The sequence below is a fragment of the Lycium barbarum genome, chromosome 8, assembly GCF_019175385.1.
Source record: "Lycium barbarum isolate Lr01 chromosome 8, ASM1917538v2, whole genome shotgun sequence".
NCBI lineage: Eukaryota > Viridiplantae > Streptophyta > Magnoliopsida > Solanales > Solanaceae > Lycium > Lycium barbarum.
Genome location: NC_083344.1, coordinates 26,323,489 through 26,343,688, shown reverse-complemented (window position 1 = coordinate 26,343,688; position 20,200 = coordinate 26,323,489). Strand labels below are relative to the sequence as shown.

Here is a 20,200-nt window from a genome sequence, read left to right as displayed (position 1 = left end):
TTACATATAACATTTGAAGTTCTCCAACTGACTAAAACAAGTATTGGTTCCATAAGGTACATCAATCTAAAAGCACCGAAACATAGAGGCAGCTACCAGTTCGTCAAATTAATTGGTTCAAATTCCAAAACTGTGTGTTGAACAAAAGCACAACCACCTTATTGTTAGTTCCCTTGTCTTCATGCAACTTCACTTGAATATTTTCCAGGAAGAACTCATCCCACTATGATGGCACTGCACACACAAGAATATATTTTTCAGCACACTAAACCACTGCCCAAAAGCAGTTAAGACGCACCGCAAATTCCAGAGAATTACAAAGTAAAAACAATTAAGATGACACTTAGTTTTGATTTTTCACAACATCAGCCCATTAGGAAACAAATGTATCATCATATCATATCTATCTATCTATCTACATATATTAAAAACACGAATAATTTTCGCTAAATGTTGAACGATCAAAATATCCTCTAACGTTGATCGACTTTTATGTCCTTTGAAGTTAAATAAACCAATTTAATGAAGGAGTATGAATGTAATATTGGAGAGAAATTAAGTAAAACCTTTTATGATTTGGAGGATACAATTTTATTCCCTTTTGGAGAGCAACAACTCACGCGAATATGCATTAATCCTATTGAAAAACGTAGTATACACGAATACAAATAGGTAACTATAATTTGCAGATTAATTTTATTTTCTCAACAGGTACTTCCCTATTTTGTTCCTTTTTGTCAATTCATCGGTGAGGTGAAGGTTAGTCAACTCAAATTCAGCACAAAAAACCATTAAACTTAGTTAAATACTCATAGGATACAGAGCACCGATTGAGATCCCTCATTAAATTAATTCTTTACTACAGGGGATAACGAGTAATTATAACTCCAAGATTCTAATTGCTTTTATCATCAGATAATAATTAATTCCTCTGCTCACTTTTATTTGTTCAGTTTGGACTTGGCACATCCTTTAAAAAGTACTCCCTTCGGATAAAAAAAAAAGGTCCACTTAGCCATTTACATACCTCCTATTAAAATACTAACTCCTAGAGAAAAATAGATACTTTGACTAAACTACCCCTAATTAAATATGCATTGGGATTTGATTATATAACACTTAATAAGAGCAAATCTGGAAAAATACGGTTAATTCTTTCTTGATTTGATAAGTGGACACTTTTTCGAACCCAAGAAAAAAAGGCTAAGTGAACATTTTTTTTTATCTGGAGGGAGTAATACATTATTATGAATATTTTACCACAATATCTATATTAATTGATGTTTAGTCTTAGATCTTGGAAAAGTGATTTGGGAAATAAGTAATTAATGGTAAGGGTAAATGTAAATAATAAGTTTGTTATAAATACACCGTATTGTGGATGTCCATTCAAATACACAGTCAACTGGATAAGCTTGCAATTGTATAAATTTGCAATCAAGCAAGTGGCTAGCAAGTAGCTCAAGCAAGCAGCTTGTCAGAAACTTCCTCAAGCTTGCAATCAAACAGGCAGCTCAAGCAAGCAGCTTGCCAGCAGCTTCTGAAAAGCCTCGCAACAGCTTCCTGAAAAGCCTCGCAGCAGCTTCTTTTCCTCTACAAAATAGGAAGTCAATTCAGTTCATTTGTACATCAGTTCAAAGTCAAATAATATATTAGTCTCTCTCTGTATACTTGTCTCTGGTGTATTTACTTTATAGTCTTTATTTTATAATACGTTATCAGTACGAGACTCTGCCATCTCGAGCAAGTACTTTAAAAGCTACGAAGGTATAGCCTTTCTCCTTCTTAATTAATGACAAATCTTTCTAAACGTGAATTTGTTGCCCTGGATATATCGGGCAAAAGCTACCTGTCTTGGGTACTTGATGCTGAAATTCATCTTGATGCGATGGGTGTTCCAGACACCATCAACGATAAAAAGCAGGCATCAAATCAAGATCGTGCCAAGGCAATGATATTCCTCCGCCATCACCTTGATGAGGGCCTGAAATTGGAATATCTCACAATTAAAGATCCTCTTATGTTGTGGAATAATTTAAAAGATATGACCACCCGAAGATGGTCATTCTTCCACAAACACGTTTTGATTGGATCCATTTGAGGCTACAATATTTTAAATCTATCTGTGAGTATAATTCTTCAATGTTTAGAATTATATCTCAGTTGAAATTATGTGGTGAAAATGTCACTGATAATGCTATGCTGGGGAGGACTTTCACCACTTTCCATGCCTCGAATGTGCTCCTATAGCAGCAATATCGAGAGATGGTATTCAAAAAATATTCTGAACTAATTTCACATCTTCTTGTAGTAGAAAAAAATAATGGGTTATTACTGAAAAATCATGAAAGCCGACCTACTGTGTCACACCCCACCCTAGGTAAGGCGTGATTGGCACCCGGCACCTTGCGAAAACCGAGCGAACCAACTTATAACTCGCATCCTTTATGTCTCGAATGGCAACAATAAGATCAAAAGGCTAAATATGAACATAATATCATGCATAAGTAAATGTACAATAGACCCATGATGCTGACATTACTACTATCACACTATGACTAAGCTGTACACAGGAACTGTCTGCAAAGCCTCTATGAACATGACTGAAGTATATAAGTCAGGACAGGGCCCCCGACATACCCTCTTGTCACAAAAAAAAAAACATATACAACAAGAACTCGGCAATGCTCCAGGAAGAAGTGGAGCCACCACTCGAGACCAGTACCTGAAGGCAGCCTATGATGAAAGATCCTCGTCTCGTCTATCTACACCTGCGGGCATGAACGCAACGTCCACAAGAAGGGACGTCAGCACGAGCAATGTACTTAGTCTGTAAGGCATGAATAGTAACATAGTAAGAGATACCGAACATGGAAAATAATATAATGAACGTATGAAGATAAAGTAATATAAAAAAGATCAATCTATGCCTCTGAATGCCCTTTTAAGGCGAATGTCGTGCATGCTTAGCTTTTAAAAAAAAGAACTTTTTCGTATATAGCCATATATAATATCTTGTCCGGCGTTTAAGGCGCGGTAATATATATACATATATATAGCATCTTGCCCGGCCATTAAGGCACGGTAATAGATATAGCATCTTACCCGACCATTAAAGCATGATGTTATCTTACCCGGCCATGTAGGCGCGGTGTTAACTTACCCGACCATGTAGGCGCGGTGTTATCTTACCCGGCCACGTAGGCACGATGTTATCTTACCCGGCCATGTAGGCGCGGTGTTGCCTTACCCGGCCATGTAGGCTCGGTGTTATCTTGCCCGGCCACGTAGGCGCGATGTTATCTTACCCGACCATGTAGGCGCGATGTTGCCTTACCCGGCATGTAGGCGCGATGTTGCCTTACCCGGCATGTAGGCTCGGTGTTATCTTGCCTGGCCATGTAGGCGCGGTATTATCTTACCCAACTGATCAGTGGGATGCAATGCATACATACATACATACATACATACATACACATAAAAATACATAAATGAAATCAATATCATCACTAGCATTACCATTGTCACTATATCATTCCTTGAAGAGTCAACCATCGTAAGATGAAACCGATAATGTCATGGAAGTCTCGAGAATCATGAACTTAGACAGCACTGGAAATAGAATCATTATCTTCGCTATATCTCACCTCGAAGGAATGAGTAATATGAGGTGAGACCATCAACAATAAGTAAGATTAAGGGATTCATGGAATAGCTCAATAAACTCATAATGCTCTCAAATCATAGCTTTGGAGTTTCTAGAAGAGGATCATCATCATCGTCACAATCATCATAGAATATTTTTCATTTAACATCGTAAGAATCTTTAAGAGTCATAAACTTCTAGCTTTTGAAAACAAGGCGGTTATGGAAACATTTATGGAACCATAACATAGGAATCATGCCTTTGAAAGAAAGGGACGAGCCTTAACATACCATTTTGGTCGCCTTAGCTTTAACTACTCAATGCTTGTCTTAGTCCTTCAAATAAATCTTTCTAGAATCTGCCGAAATTTCGCCAGCATCTCCCCTATTTATATGCCTAGCCCAAAATCGTAATTCAGCAACCAACAACAACAACATGAATACCAAAATTAATCATAATATTCTCAACACCAAAATACTCCATAAACATCCCATATGGGGTTTATCCCATATTTCCACCAACAAAACTATTATACGGCTATTTGACAGTTTTATCTCCGTAAATAAACCAAAATTAACATTAATAATAGGAGATTCATACCTTGATCCTGATAATATCGCTATATCTTCACTTCTTTCACCTTAAACTTGAACCACACGCGTTGCTATACGATTCTATACTCGCAACTATACGTTGCCTGAACCGGAATTCGAGAATTATAGCTGATTTAGGCTTGAAATTTGGGTTTGAGAGTTTGGGGAACTTTCTAGAGAATTTAGAAGTAGTTTGGAAAATGTTTTGGCTGAAAAAAGAGGGGGCAAGGCCCTTTTATATTAGTTCAAATTCGGGTCGAGTCACTGGAGCAGTTACTGTAGCACGCGTTTCTGCTCTGTCAGATGAACTTGTAACGTCCATAATTCTCTGCTCCGATATCATATCGATGAGCGGTTTTTTGAGTTGGAAACTAGACTCTACGAACTTCATCTTAGGCCTTTGAAACACCTTAAAACTCTTAATATACTAGGAGATATACCCCTCCAAAGTTGACCCAAAATTCTGTAAACTTTTTCCAAATTTTCGACAAACTTATTTTCTTCGATTTGCTTTGTCCCGGAGTTTCCCATAGCTTATTATATGAACGTAAACCGTCATGACCATAGGATTGGTTCGTATAATATCATATATCCTTGAAGGGAACTCCAGTATCCATACTTAGAACGTCCAACACTTATAAATTTTCACGTACGAACCTACGGGGTGTAACATACTGGTTCTAGTCCATTCCCTGAAGTGAATGAGACTTAAATTCTCTAGTCCATTCTTTAAAGTGAATGAGACTAACTTTCACCAAGGTAAGCGTGGAAAAGGTCATGGCCCCAATCCTCGTCGTGGCCCCAGCAGTGGTCATGAACATGGTCCAGGGAAAAGCTATAATCATAATGATCACCTTGCACCAAATAAATCCATTCAAAAGAAGGATGAAAAGCATGAAGCAATGCAAAGAAGAAACCCAGAAGATAAATGCCACATATGTGGTGATAAAGGGCATTGGGCACGTGCTTGTCGTATGCCAAGGCAGCTGGTTGAGCTTTATCAAGCCTCTCTAAAAAGGGCAGAAAAGAATGCTGAGGAAAATTTTATTTCTAAGGATAATGATGACTGCATGCATTTGGATGTAGCTGATTACTTTGCACTTCCAGAAATAGATCATGTAATCAGAGATGAATCTCTAGAAACTTAAATGTTTTAATTCATGTTGTTTGTATTATCTAGTATAATCATGTTGATACTTAAATATAAGTCATGTTTTGTTTTAGTAATTTGGTTTTGTATGGTTATGAGTCTTGCAAATAAAGTGTAAATCATGTTTTGGTAATAATATATTACACCTCGTCTTTCGTATACGTTAAAGTTTGCTTCAAGTCGGTCTCCGTAGGTTCATATTGGAAATCATTGGAGGGTTATGTACAAGGACTATGGGTGTATCTCGGAGATGTATAAGTCCTTAAACATGTTTGAATAAGATTACAAAGGTTAGACGTTAAACAAATCGAAGAGAATATGTTTCGTCGGAAAATTAAATGAAGACCATTTTCACGAGCCATGAAAAAAGTGGTTGGCCATCGTGAATTGTAGGCAGTGGAGAGGAGCCACTGCACTGATTTCACGGCCACTTTCACGGTCCGAGAAAGTGACTATTGACACCTAATTTTTGACCTCTTGTAATTTATTTTAATCACTCAGAGTCCTTAGATAAAAAATAAAATGAGCTATGCACCTTAAAAGGTTTAAATAATTTTTATATAAATTGTTCAGGTCAATGTTTTACTCCATTAAATTGGTAAAAAGGTTTTTATGACATGAAAAATTATTTAGAAAATTAATTGGTACCTTTTATGACATTTATGAGATACTTGTTAGATTTAATCAAAGAAAAGGCATTTTTAAAAAAATAATCATTTATTCAATTGTTTAAATTGTCAAAAATCAAAATTAGCAAATACTTTATTCCCTTCAATTCAAGGAGTTTGAGTAATTTAAATAATTAACCATTTCACCCCTTAACCTTTAATTTTGTATAACTGCATAATTTGTCAAAATTATTTATAACTGTCTATAAATGTTTTAATCAGGAATCAACTAGATGGTCATTATTGAAAATTGACTTTTAATTGTTTAATTATTTCTGTTATGGCCACAATTAAATCAACGAATTCATGGTTTAAGGAAATTGGGGTCATTTTTGTAAAATCAGCCTCTTAATGGCCTCGATTGAAATAACCAAATTTATTGGCGCAAATTAATTAAGGTTATTAGTGCAATTTAATTTTTAAAATTGGCTAATTAGGCCAATATGACCATAATTGAAATAATCAGTCAGATTACAATCAATTAAGGCCATATTCGCAAATTAAGCCCATTTACACAGTTGGTCACTTTTAAATTATTTAATAGGTTAATTATGTCCTAATTTGATTATAATTGAAATATTACGATCAATAATCGATATTTTAGTTTTTGCCCATTTATTAAATTACCCACTTTACCCTATATATGCATCTATACATAAAATATACATATATATGTGTATGATATATACATGAAGGGCCATCCTCATTTCTTTTTATAACTTGGACCGAGTCCAGCCCAAAATGGACCAAGACCCGGCCCAGTCCGTATCAGCTTAAGGGGATACACCCCCATTTTTCATTTCATTTTTACACCAAACGACCCTCTATCCCTCCCCCTTCTCTCTCTTTCCCTTTCTTTGCAAAAAACTCGGGCGCCGCCTCAAATTTCTTCTCTCTCCATGCCAGAAATGATAATTTTTCAGAGATCACAGACCTACATCAACTTTTGCATGACTGTTTTCATACAACAATTAATGTTCAACCTCATTTCTACTCGACCTCACCCCAAACGTGGTATTAATCCTCTTACTTTTTTCTTTGACTTTAATTTTTAGTTCAAACAATGCAATTTTTCTGTGTTTTTTGATATAGTATGATCGTACGAATTCATTTTCATTGGTTCACAAAGGTTTGGCTCAGATCGACCTAAAATGGGTCAGATCTAGCCATACACATTTGTTGACTTTCGATCCTGACCATTGATTTAGTACATTGAAGGTGTGTTTCTGGAAAATTATACTTTTCCCACATCGTTATCTTAGTCCTTTGAATGAATTTTGGGGTTCTATTTATAGAACCCCAATCCTCACTATTTAACAAGTTTTGGACAACCTCAAGAGGCTAAAATTTCAATTTTAAGCTTCTCAGTATAATTTTTTAAAACTTTGACCTTAAAAGTTGGAGTTTCTCTAAGTTCTAAAATTATTTTCTTTTGTTGTTCTGTGTTTTGTTTGGCTAAGTTTCGAAATTGGAAGCCCAAGGCTCCAAGGTCCATTCTTTTCTTGGCTGCACATATAAAAGGTAATTCTTTGTCATTTTGTTTCCCTCATTTAGATTTTGCTTAGTATAAAGATGCTAAACTAGCTAATCTGTTTGGGTCTGGTTTAGTCTAAGTATTTGCTAACACCGGTTTATGTTGTTAAATGCTGTCTTGTTCAGTTATATGCTTAGTTTATGACTTACTTAAGTAGATGGTGTAACCAGCTTGAATATCAATGTTGAAACTTGCTTAATATGAGTTGATTAGTCTGCACAGTAGGTTGTTTTACTTAGATGATGTTCATGCTTCAACTTAAGCTGTGAAATAATGTGGTTGATGTATCTTGAACTTGTTTTTTTTTTTTTTTTTTTTTTTATCCTAAGTGATCTCATTCACATAGAATAAGATAAAACCAGGGCTAACTAATAGTTTTGCTCAACTAGTTTGCAATTTGAAATGGAGTTTGATTCAGTTTGGCTTTTTTGTTTAATAATGACTCGATTAGTTGATTAACTAGTAATTGAAGCCTATGTGATCATGGATCCACATAGTTTAAACTGGAATATGTTTTAAACTACCTAGATCTTTTAGTAATCTTAAAACTAATGTGATTAGAGACCTAAATATGGACCTGGTTTGATTTGTTTGAGTGTTTCAATCTCCTGTCTGAATTTGTTTGGCTTAAACATATGGTGTTTACAAGCCTATCTTGGTTTGGCTCACATTACAAGTCCTATATCTTGAAACTAGACCATATCTCTAAGCTCTAAAAGGTTTGATAGAACTGGAACGAACGGGTAAACCTTTTAGGATCAGGTCTAACTTGAAGTTGATTAAAATGGATTTGATTGGTTTTGCTAACTAGCAAGGTGGTTGTTAGATCTTAACCTGATTAATGGTTTCTTTAAGGATTGAAAGATGTAAAAATGGGAGAGAAATAGTTGTCAAGAATTTGAAAATTTGTTTCTGTTGTCTTTAATCTCTTTGTTCCTTTTTCCCAGCCCCATTATGTGTCTTGTTTAATTGGTGGAGCAACTTATGTTATGACAATAAGTTGGTGTTTTATAAGTCCTTGAATCTGCTTTAATGTTTCTTCATGGACTGATCCTGGTTTAATAGGTGACCTTAAGTGTCTAATTTGATAATTTAAAGTAGTATGAAGATAGTGAAGTAAAACAGGTCTAGTTATGCTTTGCTAGGTCTTGAATAGTTGAGAGGTTGAGGTTTGTCTTTTAAAATATGAAACCTGGCTTTGTACATTGATAAGGAACATGATCTGGAAATGACTGTTGATAACACTGTTTGCTTAGGCCTAAGATGAGATTAAACATATAGGACCCTGTAAGCCCGGTTTGAATAAAGGGAGTCCAAAATAGGTTTGTAGGTAAAATTTTAAGATAACTTGGCTTTACAATCTGAGCTATTCAACCCCCTTAGAATGTTTAAGGATGAGAGGAGAGGACCATGAGTGTATATATGTAAGTATAAACCACTTGACAATGGGGAAGTCTTTTTAAAGACATCTTAGGAGAAGATTGAGAAAGGACCAAGCCCCACTTGGTCCATAGTATCTTTCTTCCCAAATAAAAGATTGTCATGGCATATCCCACAAGTCTATGGGGTGCAACTTACCATATTCACACACTTGGTTTCCTTTCCTATTTGTTGAGTTAAATGGGGTTTTATAAAATGAACTTCCCTTCGCATTAATGGCTGTTCACTTAGATCACTAAACTTGGTTATAATGCTTGATGTTTGGATTCAAGTGAACCTACTGACCTATTCAGGTATACCTTAGGGATTAGTTGACTGAACTAGGTGAACACATTAGCTTGAGAATTGTAGGCATTGATTAAAATTAGAAGGGGAAAAAGACTTCGAGTAGGTATATGATTACTGATTACTAAAAATGAGTCAAATGTCTTATTTGGATAGTATAATAAGTTGTGAGGAACCTCTAATAGCTGTTTAGGCTTGATTCATGACTAAGACTCACATAGGGTTCTGTATGCATTAGCTTAGTCTTATCTGTGCTTGAATTAGTTTCTTAAAACACTAGAATACTAAAGAAAGGAAAAGAGGAGTAGCTTAATATTAATTTAATTTAGTAATATGATGACATGGGAATGCACTTAGCTTTTTCTTTACTATACTCTAGCTAATGTACCATGTCTTGAACCTTTGAGATGTGTCCTTAATCTTACTAGTCTAAACTTGGTTAAAGGGTAATGAGTGAGTCTGGCCTTGTTTGAACAATGTACTAATCCTTAGCATAATATTAAGCATCAGCCAGGGGCATAATAGCGAGCTTTGAAATGATCCCAAATGAATTGTGAATACTATTTAGTTGAAAAGTGTAAGAGTTAAGAGCAGGCCACTAATTATGAAATGATGAGTCAAATCATGCACATTTTCTTTTTGGATTAACCTGTTTTCTACAATGGAATAGGACTAGAGGAGAAGGTCTAAAAGGGATTTAAAACTCTGAACCCTAAAATATTGAATCATTTGTGTATTTTTGGGACTGCTTGCCTTTCTGCTTGCTTAAAGTGTATATGAAAATACAGTTGCTATACTTAAAGACTGCATATCTTACATAGAATTACTTGGACTTAAAACATCTTGGCATTACTTATACTTGACCTAACCTGTACTCTAGTTGCTTGTCTTGATCTTAAACTGAATGATCTTGGGGGTAATGCAGCATTCTACTTGTGATCATTGAGCAAGAAAATCCATGACTCTCCTTATATTTTCCTTGCATAATTAAATATGTCTGTGCTTTGTTTCTGTTGATATCATAATAATTTGAGATAAGTTATTTACCTTGTGTGTTGCTTATTGGCAAGTGATTATTTCAATTAGAGAACTCTGATCCATCTGCTTAAGTTTATCCATACCATGTCCACTAGAGTTACAGACCTTGTCTTCCTCCACATCTTCTGCATTATGAGTAAAAATTATCGAGGCTTATAATATTGCATATAAAGGTTATGTGAATACCTACTTTGGCTGTGCATAAGTCATCTACACTTGTTGTGGGCATTGTATGAGTAACTCTGTATGGTCTCTGTAAGTGTTAAATCTGCTGCTCACTTCTTTTTACATTGTATCACTACTGAATTTTGCTTACCCCATGTCTATATGCCTAATCTGTGTCTTAGCTATCCCCTATCTATGTCCTGCAGCTTACTCTTGATCTCTCTATGTCTGTGTGCCTTTACTTATTTTGTTTACACTATGTCTACTTGATGCATGACTGCTTTGAACTATGCTACCTCTATGTACCTGTTTATGTTGTAATTGTTTGGTTCAGTCTATCTTTGATCACATTATATCCATGTATGCTATTTCATCCTTGTTTAAGTTATATTCAGTTGTCTTGGTTTTGGTTTACTAGAATATTACATCTACTTATTGTCCATTCATCTCTTCTCCTCATACTCTTTACCTGTTCCTATTAATTTATGGTTGTCCTATAACTATGTGTATAAGACTTGTTCTATCTGTTCCAAGCCTATATATGGATATGTAAGTCTGTGTCCTCCATGCCTGTATTGGTTAGGAGAACAAAGCAGTTTAGGGGGGCCTGGTCTGAACCTTCCCATGATGTTCATCCATGCCGGAGGTTCATGAAACCTCTTGGAACTTGTGTGGCATCAGGAATATGGATGGCGATGACTTTCCCTCCCCACTACCCAAGTCTTCTCCAATAAAGTCTAAGGGCATGGAGGTGCATATGCATACTACATGACTTGTGAATAGATGTGATTATATACATGTATGCGTGTACAACTATGTATGTGATAGGATCAGTAAAATATAAACTAACCGGGGTCTTTGTTTCTTTTCTTCTTCACTGCATGGCCACTTGGGCCGAGTATAAAACCAATCTATTGGGCTGAGGATCTGATCTGTCTGTCCACCGCGTCTCGTACTAAGAGGGCCGGGATCTGATATATATGCTATCTGTATCTGTATATTATTATGACTCTGCATGCATGATTCTCTCTGGTACACATCTGTATATCTGATCTGGACTATGACTCTGTCTGTTGCACTTCTGAAAGTCTGATTCGGTTACTGATTCAGATTCTGTCTGCTTTACTATTGTACGTCTGCTTCGGATTATGACTTAGTCAGTCACGCTTTGTACTTCTGACTCAGATTACGACCTTGTCAGCCATACTCTGTACCTCTGATTCAGATTACGGCTCTGTCTGTTATACCCGGTACTCTGTATATATTTATACTCCGTATTTCTGACTCGAATTCGGGCTCGACTCTATCCACTATATTTTGTATCTCTGGTTTGGATTATGATTATATTTGTTACATTTCCGCTTTACATACTCGGTACATTTTTCGTACTGACCCCCTGTTCTTCGGGGGCTGCGCTACATGCCCGCAGGTACAGACGCACCTTTTGATACGCCGCTAGCTTAGGATACCTGTTCCGCTACTTGGGAATTGCTCCCCTTGATCCGGAGCTTATAATTTTGGTATATATCTTTTGCTGTTGTATATTCTGTACATATGTTTATCTGGGGTACGGCGGGGCCCTGTCCGGTCATATGATTCTGTCGGTCTGTTTAGAGGTCTGTGGACATGTTTGTGGGTTGGGGTCTTTCTGTATGAATATGTGTATATGTTGTGTGTGGGCGATCCCATTCGCCGCGGCGGCCGGTCCGCATATGTTTAAATGTTGCCTTGTTGGCCCTGGGTGGCCCCTGTTGGTATTTTCTGTGTGCAGGGTTATATTGGATAGTCCGTAAAACAAAGGAAACTCTGCCGAAATTTTTCTGGAAATTATCAAAAATTGAAATATAGCCTTGTCGGCTTCTGTTACAAACTTGAATGCGTTTAATAAAAATTTGAGATAGCATTTGATAGGTGTGCTTGGGTGCCCAGATCGGGCACTAGTCACGACCTACAGGGTTGGGTCGTGACAAGCCTTGTCTTGCTATCATACCCTTGTGGCACATTTCATATGCTGGGTCTCGTCTATGCGCACCCCTTGGGTTGGCTACGGACATGCACGTCCCTCGCCTGGCACTGAGCGTCGCTCCTGCGCGCACAGTCCTACCCTCAAGCTTGACACTTGCCTTGTGTCGTGCCCGAGTAGGGCAACTTCCAATCCTTGGCCTTTGTCAGGTGCGGTCCTCTTTCATGTGCCTATGGTTGTCCCATGGCATTGGCGAATATATCCCTCGTGGTGCAGCGTCACCCCGCGACTGCACGTCTAGGCCAACGGACCCTTGCTTGCAAGGCTGAACCCAAGCCAAGCTCACAAGTCAATACACGAGGCTCTTGAGTGGTGCCTCGAGTATTCAATTGGCACGGAGGTCTTTAACATCCATAAATATAGCCCGCGGGGCATAATCAGTTCCTACGTCAAGCCTCCGGCACATGTTGTGCGCCCAACGAGGCCCGCAGGCACGACGTCGTCCATAGAGTCCCCTAACTCGTATGGATACCTAGGACACTCCTATGAGGTGCCTAGGCAAGCCTTTGAGGTCCTCCCTCAAGGTTGCTCACTTGGTACCGCTGGCCGACAGCAAGCACGGGGGAGGCTGGCTGAGCTGTGACACCTCTACCCCCCTTATATATGCTTTAAAAAGAAAAACCCAAGTTCTAGCACTGTACATCATTTTGCCAGAGAATCACAATGGGCCTTTCTCACTCTTCCGAACTCCAAATGAGGCGCCGTCTGTTCCTAACTCTTTCTCTTGACTTCCTTCACTCCTCCATGATGTTTCGTCTCATCCCCATACTCGTGGAACGAGATATAGCCTTCGGGAGCTTAATCACTGACACTGCTCCTTGGCTAAGTCAAGCCCTTAGGTGAACGATCTTCAAATGACGCCAAACTTGGTAAGCACATTCCATAACATCCTAGGAAGGGTCCCCTAACCCTAAATCCCAATATTCCATCCATAGCTCGGAAACGCACGGGACTGACACTCAGGCTCGCGCGTGGCCTCTGTTACGCGGCGCCTTCTTTAGATGTTTAGAAGGGCGACGTAAGGCTAAGTAATCCGACTTCCATGTGATCAATAGCCGCCAACCTGAGGTCCCCTCTACACGCTAGACTAGACTGTCAGTGCCGTGTAGGAAAACCGTGTCGTCAACAATTGCAATGAGAGAATTGAAAACGAAAATTGCTTGCTTGTATTAACAGAGAATTGATTACAAGAGAGTTGGGGTGTTCGAGGGGGAGAGAACACCTTTGCAGAAGATTTGAATGCTTTTTGATTTCACCGACTATATCCCCCCTAATAATGCTTTAAAAAAAATAACCCAAGTTACAGGAGTAGACATAAGAAAGCTAGAAAATCATAATACAAGAACAGGAAGTAAACTACTCTATATTTACATCAAAAGTGACCTAAACTAGAGCAGGTCCATTACAGCATCTTCGGATCATGGCACTGCCGTGCGCACCAGGGTGCGGGCACGGTCGGGCGCGCTTGGGCGCAGGCGCTGGGGCGCTGGCACTGTCGTGCGCGCGCAGGCGCTGGCATCGGGCGCGCTGGGGCGCAGAGGGTCGGGCACTGCGCGCGGGCTGCCTGGCATGGGCACCTGGGCGCTGACTGCAGGCGAGCGTTGAGGGCGCTGCTTGCTGGTGGGCGCTTTGGGCAATGCCGGCTGGTGGGCTCGGTCCTGAGCAAACGATGGGGCGACATTGGAATAGGCATTCTTGTCGCTTGGTGCGACCGAGACCACGGGGTCGTCCATGACACTGGGGCCATGGGGTGCGACCAAGGGGTCATTGGGCATGGCGGTAAAGCCACCCATGACATTCTCCCCCACCTGATTTGGCGAAGTCCTCGGAGCCTTCTTTGCAAGATAATCATCAATCAAATCCTGGAAGGCCTTCAAGTCTTTCACCCTTTCCCATGTGTTCTCCTCAGCATCGCATCCTCTCCATTTTACCAAGAACTCTTGGTGGTCTTTCCGTGATGCATGAATCACCCGATCATCAAGTATGGCTTCTACTGTTCTTTTGCCAGATGAGTTGTTTGCTCGAATACCGGGTATTGTGAGCTGGCTCCGTGAGGGATCCTCCTTGTCTTCCTGAAAAGGTTTCAATAGGCTAATATGGAAAAATGGATGGATCTTCCACCAAGCTGGGACATCAATACGGTAAGCCACTTCCCCAATGCGTTTCACAATGGACAAAGGTCCAATATATTTTTGCAACAGGCGAGGGTCGTTAGTCCCCGCAAATAGGTACCGCTTTGGGATTTTCACCATCACTTTGTCACCAACTTGATACTCCACGAAACGGCGATTTTGATCAGCATGTTTCTTCATCCGCTTCTGGGCCTTCTCAAGGTAGCTCCGCACTATCTCTAGGTTCTGCTTCCATTCCTTAGAGAAGCTAGCAGCTCTAGGAGATTTAGACACATTTGGGGCATCAACGGTATGTGGGAGGAGTGGTTGCTACCCAGTAACAATTTCAAAAGCGCTCTTGTTGGTACTCGAGCTCTTTTGGGCGTTGAAACACAACTGAGCAGCGTCCAAGAGCTTCACCCAATTCGTCTGAGAACCAGTCACAAAGTGCCGAAGATAGTCCTCCAGCATGCCATTGAACCGTTCCGTCTGGCCGTCAGATTGAGGATGAAAACTCGAACTGTGGCTCAACTTGGAACCCATGCACTTGAAGAGCTGGGTCCAAAAGTTGCTAGTGAAGCGAGAATCGCGATCACTAACAATATCCCTGGGCAGACCCCAATATTTAACAATGTGGGCAAAGAAGAGTCGAGCCGTCTCTTCTGCTGAAACATATTTAGGGGCCGTAATGAAAGTAGCATATTTGGAAAACCGATCCACCACAACCAGAATGGTGGTCAGATCTCCGACCTTGGGCAAGCCAGTGATGAAATCTAGCGAGACACTTTCCCAAGGCCTTGTTGGGACCGCTAGAGGCTGCAGCAGACCCGCCTGGGTCAAGCGATCGGACTTGTCTTTCTGACACACTAAGCAAGTCCTCACATACTGAGCGACGTCATCCGCCATCTGAGGCCAATAATATGCACGACGCAGCAGCGCCATGGTCCTTTCCTCTCCCGGATGGCCTGCCCAAAGAGTATCGCGGCATTCCTTCAGAAGGGTCCTCCGCAAGTCACCTCCCTTAGGTACATAAAGACGGTTCCCTTTGACTCTGAGAAACCCATTTTCCATATAAAACTGGCGAGTTTTTCCCTGCTCTGTGAGGCTAATCAAATGTTGAGCAGCAGGGTCCTTGGGGAGCCACTCCCTTATCAGATCTTTTATGGGTGTGGAAACTTCGCTTCCCCTAAGGGCGGCGAGTAAACACACCGACGCTAAGTCAGCCCTTCGACTCAGCGCATCAGCAACCTGGTTAGTCTTCCCGCTTTTGTATTCCAAGTTAAAGTTGAACTCTGCGAGAAGTTCCTTCCATCTGGCCTGTCGCCCGTTCAGCCTTGGCTGGGTCATGAAATGACTGACAGCCGTGTTGTCCGTCTTCACAATGAACGGGGTCCCCAACAAGTAGTGCCTCCAAAGGCGTAGACAATGGACGACAGCCAATAGCTCTTTCTCATGGGCAGCATAGCGACGCTCTGCATCCTTTAGTTTCCGGCTCTCATAAGCAACCGGGTGCCCATCTTGCAACAGCACCCCACCCAAGGCGAAGTCTGAGGCATCAGTCTGTACTTCAAAAGGCCTGGCCATATCAGGAAGGGCCAGGACTGGGCTGCTAGACATAGCCCTCTTCAGCAAATCAAAGGCCTCCTGACACCTGGGAGACCAATCCCACGGCGTGACCTTCTTCAAAAGTTCTGTCAACGGCACAGCAATGAGCTAATAACCTTTCACGAACCGGCGATAGAAATTGCAGAAACCAAGGAATGACCTCAAGCCATGAATATCCTTGGGCGGCGGCCAGTCCGCAATCGCCTGAATTTTCTGCTGGTCCATCTTGATCCGCCCCTCTTCAATGACGTGACCAAGGAAGTCAATCTGTTTCTGGGAAAAGGAGCACTTGGACAGCTTCACATATAATTCGTGCTCCCTTAGCCGAGTCAACACCTTCCGCAGGTGCCCAAGATGTTCCGCCAATATTTTGCTATAGATTACAATGTCATCCAGGTAGACCACCACAAATTCGTCGATATATTTGCGGAATACCGGGTTCATCAAGGTTCAAAATGTGGCAGGAGCATTTGTCAAGCCAAATGGCATGACCAAGAAGTCAAACGACCCATATCGTGTCATGCAGGTCGTTTTCTGTTCATCACCCTCGGCAATCCTCACTTGCCAATACCCTGTCTTAAGATCAATTTTTGTAAATACCGTGGCACCACCCAACCTGTCAAATAGGTCCGCCATCAGCGGGATAGGGTACTTGTTCTTCACCGTGATCTTGTTTAGGGCTCGATAATCAACACAGAGCCTTAAGGTACCATCATGCTTCTTTTGGAACAACACTGGTGAACCATACGGAGATTTTGATGGCACTATAATCCCTGCGTCTAACATTTCCGTCAATTGCCTCCGAATCTCGGTGAGCTCGGGTTGTGACATTCTGTAAGGTGCACGAGCAGGTGGCTTCGCACCCGGCACCAGCTCGATCTCATGATCCACATTCCTCCTTGGCGGCAAGCGCTTTGGCAGCTCCTGTGGCATTACGTCTTCGAACTCCTTCAGGAGCTTCTTCACGACCATAGGCATAGGGCCAAAAGAACGCTCCATATCCTCAATACACAAGGTAGCCAAGAACGTGTGCTCTTGTCTCTTGACTCCTTTGTTCAGTTGAAATGCTGAGATGTTCCCGTCCTTCATCTTTCCTGGTAGTGCAGGGATGAGGCAAGTCTTGGCCCCATTTATTCCCAACACCAACAGTGCATCCGCAAATGGAAACGGGATGACATAATTTTCCCGCATGAATTCCAATCCCAGTATCAGCTTGAAGTCGTCCATGATGACAATGGACATATTCATCTTTCCCTCTAGAGAACTCAACTTGAACGGAACTCCCTTTGACGTTCCCCCAACTGGTATGGCGGGGGAGTTGATTGCTTTGACGCGACCCCGACCTTTCTCCACCACAAGCCCAAAATACTCCACCTCAGTGGAAGCTAGATAGTTGTGGGTAGCACCTGTGTCCACCATGGCCCTAACGGGCTTACCATTCACTCGCATATCAACGAACATCAAAGTTTTGCTTTTACTAACATAGCGTTGGAGTTTCTCTTTTGGGGCCTTCTTTGTGGCAGCAGGAGTAGGATCTTTCTTCTTGCGAAGACTGGCACTAGACTCGCCCTCTTCTTGACATATGGCATTGAGAAATTGAGTGAAGGCACCCATGGGTTCCTCCATTTCCTCTATTTCTTCGATTTCCTCCTCTGCCTGGCTCTGCTGGGCAGCATTCAACTTTCTAACCTGAGGACAATCAACCCTCATGTGCGGTCCACCGCACTCAAAACATCCGCCCTTTGGAACATAGGGCGTTTTCCCACGATTTTTGTTTGGAGACGTAACACTCACACTGCCAGACGAGGAGGCCCTAGATTGGTTAGACCCTTGGTCTCCCCCACTTCTACTAGGGCCACCCCTGTTGTTGTTGTTATAGTTGTTGTATTGGCCCCCTCTTGTATTCCCTCCCCTAGGAGGTTGTTGTAGCTTGTCCTTTCGAGGCTCCACCTGATAGTCGACAAGGCACTCAGCAGCTTGCATGGCCCTTGTCACTGTGTCCACCCGTTGCCTTTGCAGCTCTGCACGGGCATAAGGCTTCAGTCCTTCCATGAACGTGAAAAGCTTGTCTTTCTCACTCATGTCCCGAATACTCAGCATGAGTGCGGAATACTCACGCACATAATCCCTAACTGACTTGGTCTGGCGCAGATCCCTGAGCTTCCTGCGCGCATTGTACTCGACATTTTCTGGAAAGAATTGCAAGCGGATAGTCGCCTTTAGTTCCTCCCATGTCGTTAGATTTTCTTCCCCGGCCCTGATGGCTTCAAACTTTACCCGCCACCAAAGCTTAGCATCACCTTGCAAATACATGGTAGCAGTTGCTACCTTCTTTGGTTCCTCTAACTCCCCCACGGCCTCAAAGTATTGTTCAACGTCAAAAATGAAATTTTCAACTTCCTTGGCATTTCGAGCACCGTGGTAGGCCTTTGGCTCCGGTATCTTGATTTTATGGGGCGCAGGTGCATGATTCCCAGCGCCCCCACCCTTATTCCCTCCTCCTCGGAGTACTCCATTTAGGGCTACTTGGAAGATATTAAGCTGGCCCGTCAACTGATCAATAGTTTGTTGCATTTCAGCTATGGTAGCTGCATCCTCAGTCCTTCCTTGTCGCAACTCCTCCACAATCAGTCGTGTTCCCTCAAAATCACGACTCATGTGCACGATGTCGTTGCTAGCCATCGTTGTCTTTCGGTCCAGGTCATCCATCCTTTCACCCATACTGGCCCTCAGAGCGGGCACAGTATCATTTAGCTGTCTCAGTCCCTCGACAGCTGCTTCGAGGTCCGTAATACGTTCCCCTTGAGTCCTCACCACGGCTGGTGACAAAACCCGTCGAAACTTTTTCCTTCGTTTTCTAGCCAGTCCAAAACTGTGCTCTGATACCAACTGTTACGCGGTGCCTTCTTTAGATATTTAGAAGGGCGACGTAAGGCTAAGTAATCCGACTTCCGTGTGATCACTATCCGCCAACCTGAGGTCCACTCTACACGCTAGACTAGACTGTCAGTGCCGTGTAGGAAAACCGTGTCGTCAACAATTGCAATGAGAGAATTGAAAACGAAAATTGCTTGCTTGTATTAACAGAGAATTGATTACAAGAGAGTTGGGGTGTTCGAGGGGGAGAGAACACCTTTGCAGAAGATTTGAATGCTTTTTGATTTCACTGACTATATCCCCCCTAATAATGCTTTAAAAAAAATAACCCAAGTTACAGGAGTAGACATAAGAAAGCTAGAAAATCATAATACAAGAACAGGAAGTAAACTACTCTATATTTACATCAAAAGTGACCTAAACTAGAGTAGGTCCATTACAGCATCTTCGGATCATGGCACTGCCGTGCGCACCAGGGTGCGGGCACGGTCGGGCGCGCTTGGGCGCAGGCTGTCGTGCGCAGGCGCTGGGGCGCTGGCACTGTCGTGCGCGGGCAGGCGCTGGCATCGGGCTCACTGGGGCGCAGAGGGTCGGGCATTGTGCGCGGGCTGCCTGGCATGGGCACCTGGGCGCCGACTGCCGGCGAGCGTTGAGGGCGCTGCTTGCTGGTGGGCGCTTTGGGCAATGCCGGCTGGTTGGCTCGGTCCTGAGCAAACGATGGGGCGACATTGGAATAGGCATTCTTGTCGCTTGGTGCGACCGAGACCACGGGGTCGTCCATGACACTGGGGCCATGGGGTGCGACCAAGGGGTCATTGGGCATGGCGGTAAAGCCACCCATGACACCTCGTCCGCCGACGGCCCATGGGCTCATCCCAGATCCTTGCTAAACTTCCTTGGCACTCTTATAATATGCCATAGAGCATCTCTAGATGCTTATTGACTCTCGCCCATCGGAGCCCCTTTTCAATGCACGTCGCCCGCGCACGGCTGACACTGCCTGCGCGGCCGACCCTACCTGTCCGCACGGCTGACACTCCCTGCGCGGCCGACCCTGCCTGCGCG

At 42.1% G+C, this 20,200-nt stretch overlaps 1 protein-coding gene across 1 annotated transcript; it reads right to left on the bottom strand.

The window, feature by feature from the left end:
• Window positions 1-16,708: 16,708 nt before the first annotated feature.
• On the bottom strand, window positions 16,709-18,979 carry LOC132607773 (uncharacterized). Its single transcript, XM_060321853.1, has one exon. It carries the CDS (start codon window positions 18,977-18,979, stop codon window positions 16,709-16,711), a length of 2,271 nt encoding a protein of 756 aa, XP_060177836.1.
• Between the last annotated feature and the right edge of the window lie 1,221 nt (window positions 18,980-20,200).

Excerpts from the sequence above, each read along its gene's own strand:
- LOC132607773 (XM_060321853.1), bottom strand. The coding sequence starts at position 18,979 with ATGGGTGAAAGGATGGATGACCTGGACCGAAAGACAACGATGGCTAGC.